At 61.7% G+C, this 3,857-nt stretch overlaps 1 protein-coding gene across 1 annotated transcript; it reads left to right on the forward strand.

Annotated features, from left to right (window-relative positions):
- The first annotated feature begins 306 nt into the window (after positions 1–306).
- Positions 307–2,090, forward strand: LOC112895706 (AP2/ERF and B3 domain-containing protein Os01g0693400-like). The gene has a single exon (XM_025963692.1). It carries the CDS (start codon positions 388–390, stop codon positions 1,720–1,722), a length of 1,335 nt encoding a protein of 444 aa, XP_025819477.1. The 5' UTR covers positions 307–387; the 3' UTR covers positions 1,723–2,090.
- The last annotated feature ends 1,767 nt before the right edge of the window (positions 2,091–3,857 follow it).

Here is a 3,857-nt window from a genome sequence, read left to right on the forward strand (position 1 = left end):
GAGGCTGATACTATTATATTGCTATCAAGGTAGGGAGTTGACTGACCCACGCCCCAGGTCACCACACCACTCGCCAAAACTAGCAGCCCGCGGCGGCCGGGCGGAGCCGGAGGCGGTCGTCGGATGCCGGTGACGCCGTCGCCCGGTACTTCTACACTCCACGACAGTAGAATGCATGCCCTCCTTTTGTACTCGCATCCAACGCAGCAACAAATAAATGACGCGATATCTCCAGGCGCCGGACGCGATATCCCACGGAGGAGGGAAAAACAGGCCGAGGGCACGGCCGCAAAGGCGCAAAACCAAACCACCTGCCCACCCACCCTTTGGGGTTTTCCCACGCGGACATGGGTACGGTGGTAGGGCTACGGGCTACGGGCTACGGGCATGGCGTGGCGTCCCTCCCCGGGGAAAACTACGACGCGACGACGCCCTTTCCAGCCTCCACCCACCCGGGCTCCGATGCTATATATCCCCCGGCTCCCTCCCCGAACCCCCCAACTATCCTCCACACTACAACAGAAGCAAGCGTACGCGGTGCAGGAAATGGACAGCGCAAGCAGCCTCGTGGACGACACCAGCAGCGGCGGCGCGTCCACGGACAAGCTCAGGGCTCTGGCCGCGGCCGCCGCCGAGGGGGCGACGCTGGAGCGCATGGGCAGCGGCGCCAGCGCGGTCGTGGACGCGGCCGAGCCGGGCGCCGAGGCGGACTCGGGCTCCGCGGGCCACGTCGGCCCGGCGGCCGCGGCGGGCGTGGGCGGGAAGCTGCCGTCGAGCAAGTACAAAGGCGTGGTGCCGCAGCCCAACGGGCGGTGGGGCGCGCAGATCTACGAGCGCCACCAGCGCGTGTGGCTCGGCACCTTCGCGGGCGAGGCCGACGCCGCGCGCGCCTACGACGTCGCCGCGCAGCGCTTCCGCGGCCGCGACGCCGTCACCAACTTCCGCCCGCTCGCGGACGCCGACCCGGACGCCGCCGCCGAGCTCCGCTTCCTCGCGTCCCGCTCCAAGGCCGAGGTCGTCGACATGCTCCGCAAGCACACCTACTTCGACGAGCTCGCCCAGAACAAGCGCGCCTTCGCCGCCGCCGCGTCCGCGCCGAAGACCTCGGCGCTCGCCGCCAGCGCCCTCTCCCCCTGCTCCGCGCCCCCCTCCCTCGCCGCCGCGCGGGAGCACCTGTTCGACAAGACGGTCACCCCCAGCGACGTGGGCAAGCTGAACCGGCTGGTGATCCCGAAGCAGCACGCCGAGAAGCACTTCCCGCTGCAGCTCCCGTCCGCCGGCGGCGAGAGCAAGGGCGTGCTCCTCAACTTCGAGGACGCCGCGGCGGGCAAGGTCTGGCGGTTCCGGTACTCGTACTGGAACAGCAGCCAGAGCTACGTGCTCACCAAGGGCTGGAGCCGCTTTGTCAAGGAGAAGGGACTCCAGGCTGGCGACGTCGTCGGCTTCTACCGCTCCGCGGCCGGCGCCGGCGCCGACAGCAAGCTCTTCATCGCCTGCAGGCTGCGGCCCAGCGGCGTCACCGCCTCGAAGGCCCCCGCAGCGGAGCCATCGTCGGCGCCGGCGGCGAAGGCCGTGCGGCTCTTCGGCGTGGACCTGCTAACGGCGCCGGCCCCCGCGGCGGCGCCAGCGGAGGCCATGGCCGGGTGCAAGAGGGCCAGGGACCTGGCGGCGCCCTCGCAGGCGGCGTTCAAGAAGCAGCTCGTGGAGCTCGCGCTAGTGTAGATTAATGCCTTGCTACCGGGCGACCGATCTCTCTTCCTCTCTAGCTAGTCCCTTTTTTTTCGCTCGATCGCCAAAAACTCCAAGATGGTAGCATCACCGAGCTGAATTAGTCCCCTCTCGGCGTCTCACCTAGTTGGTTCGTTCGTTGATTTCCTTTTCATCATCTTGCTCTTCGCTGCCGATGTAAATCTTCTCATCAAGTGTATACTACTAATGGAGAAAAGAAAACAGCCCTAGAAGGCTACAAGATGACCAACTGACACAGAAGCAGCAGCAACATTCCAAACAGCATAGCTAACCCCCTTGTACTACTGTACTTTCGTGCGTCGGTTCAACAAGAGACATCTCAAAGTTTCAGATTCCAATTACTCGATTAGTCCCTACACATCTACCCTTGGGACTTTGCAGCTTCTGAGATACTACTGTGACGTGATGTGATGTGATGTGCTGCTGCTGCAGCTATAAACCACACCTAAACAGGATACAGCTTGCGTTGCGGGTGCGTGCATGTATCGAGGGTGCAAAAGGCTCCGGGGTGCTGGCAGGGTAGCTATCTGAATCTGATGGCAGGCCAGAGGCTATGGGCGCATGCATGCCCGCTGACATTATCTTCTGTAGATAGATATGCTAAACTTATCAGCAACAGGGAAAGAGGAGCAGTGCCGGCTCCTGCCTTTGCCAGGGATATGCTCGCCAATAGATAGGTCGGAGGAAAAAGATAAAACAGATCTGGAAACCAAACAATATGCACGGCATGGCTGTCCCTCTTTCCTTTCTTTTTTCTTTATTAGAAAATATATGTCCATATACAATCTCTGTTTTCTCCGTTGCAGGCATCGTGTTCTCTCTCTCTCTCTCTCTTCTCTTCTCTCCGCGCCACACCACGTGGAGCAAAAGTAGAAGCAACAGGAGACGACACGGGAGTTGGGTGGTTTCTAGTAGCAGGTAGTATACACGCTGACATAGAGTGAGAGGTGTACATGTACGCGATACACGGGCAGGTTTACGCAGGCACGCATAGTTTTTGTTCCGCCGTGTGTTTGTTTAATCTCCGTCTGCAGCTTGCTGCACGGCACACTAGTTTTGCGCATGTGCATCACATTGGCGCCGGAACCAAACAAAAAACGCCTTGCTTCCAGGGCCGACGACGCCGTGACTCCAGCTCACCGGGGGCCATCGGAATCTCCGGTCGGCGCCCGGCCGCGCGCACGAAACAGATGGAGGAGAAACCAGCCGGCCGGCCGTCACGTCACTCACGACGGTGAGGCTTCGGGATCCAAGGGCATGTTGCCCCGATCGCCCGGTTTCAGCGGCTACGGCCGGCGGGGCCGAGACGGTGCCCGACCGGACGGCTGGTGCTCGCCGGTTTCGCAGCAGGACAGATCGCCGGGAGTAACCGGTAGAGAATGCCGCGCTATTGCAGACAAGCGATGCTCCTCCTCTCGAGCTCACTGGTTTGTGGAAAAAACACGAGCCGGTTTTGCGAGGATTCCGTGCTGCTTTTCCGATGCCAGCTTCTCACTGCGTCCGAATTGATGAGCACAGGTAGGACAGCACCGTACACGCTCCCTCGCTACACGGCCAAAGGAGATGAGACGAGCAGTTCGGATCCGGCACGCGCCGGGCTCCGGGGCGCGCCGGCCCCTGTCGTCACCGGCAGAGAGCGGGGACGTAGTCCGAGGGGGCGACACGTACGGGTAGAGACGCGGCGGGGCACGGCTCTTGAGGCTTCAGGGGGCCTCAGAGCTCGGCGTCGTAGCCCAACAATAATCTGCTCGCGGCAACGCGGGGACAAGCCGCGCAGAAAAAGCCGGTACGGTATCCCCCGTCCCTCTCTTTCTTGCGTGGCCTCGCCTCGGCTTGGCTGGTTGCCTCGTCGCCGGCCTAAAATATTGTTGGAAGTGAGCGAGAGCAACAGAGCCGGCGAGCTAGCGGATGGGTCATGGGTGGAAGTGAGCGAGAGCATGGATGGATGAGCGAAGCAGCTAGCAACCGACGGCGGCCACTTGCACGCATGCTTTGGCTGGGGCAGGCGAGTAGCCAGAATGCATTGCACGTAACTACTACTGCCTGGCAGCTTTCAAAAAAAAAAAAAAAACTACTGCCTGGCTACCTAGCATACACACATGACGTCG

The sequence above is a fragment of the Panicum hallii genome, chromosome 5 (genome assembly GCF_002211085.1).
Source record: "Panicum hallii strain FIL2 chromosome 5, PHallii_v3.1, whole genome shotgun sequence".
In the NCBI taxonomy this organism is placed as follows: Eukaryota; Viridiplantae; Streptophyta; class Magnoliopsida; order Poales; family Poaceae; genus Panicum; species Panicum hallii.

Excerpts from the sequence above, each read along its gene's own strand:
- LOC112895706 (XM_025963692.1), top strand. The coding sequence starts at position 388 with ATGGCGTGGCGTCCCTCCCCGGGGAAAACTACGACGCGACGACGCCCT.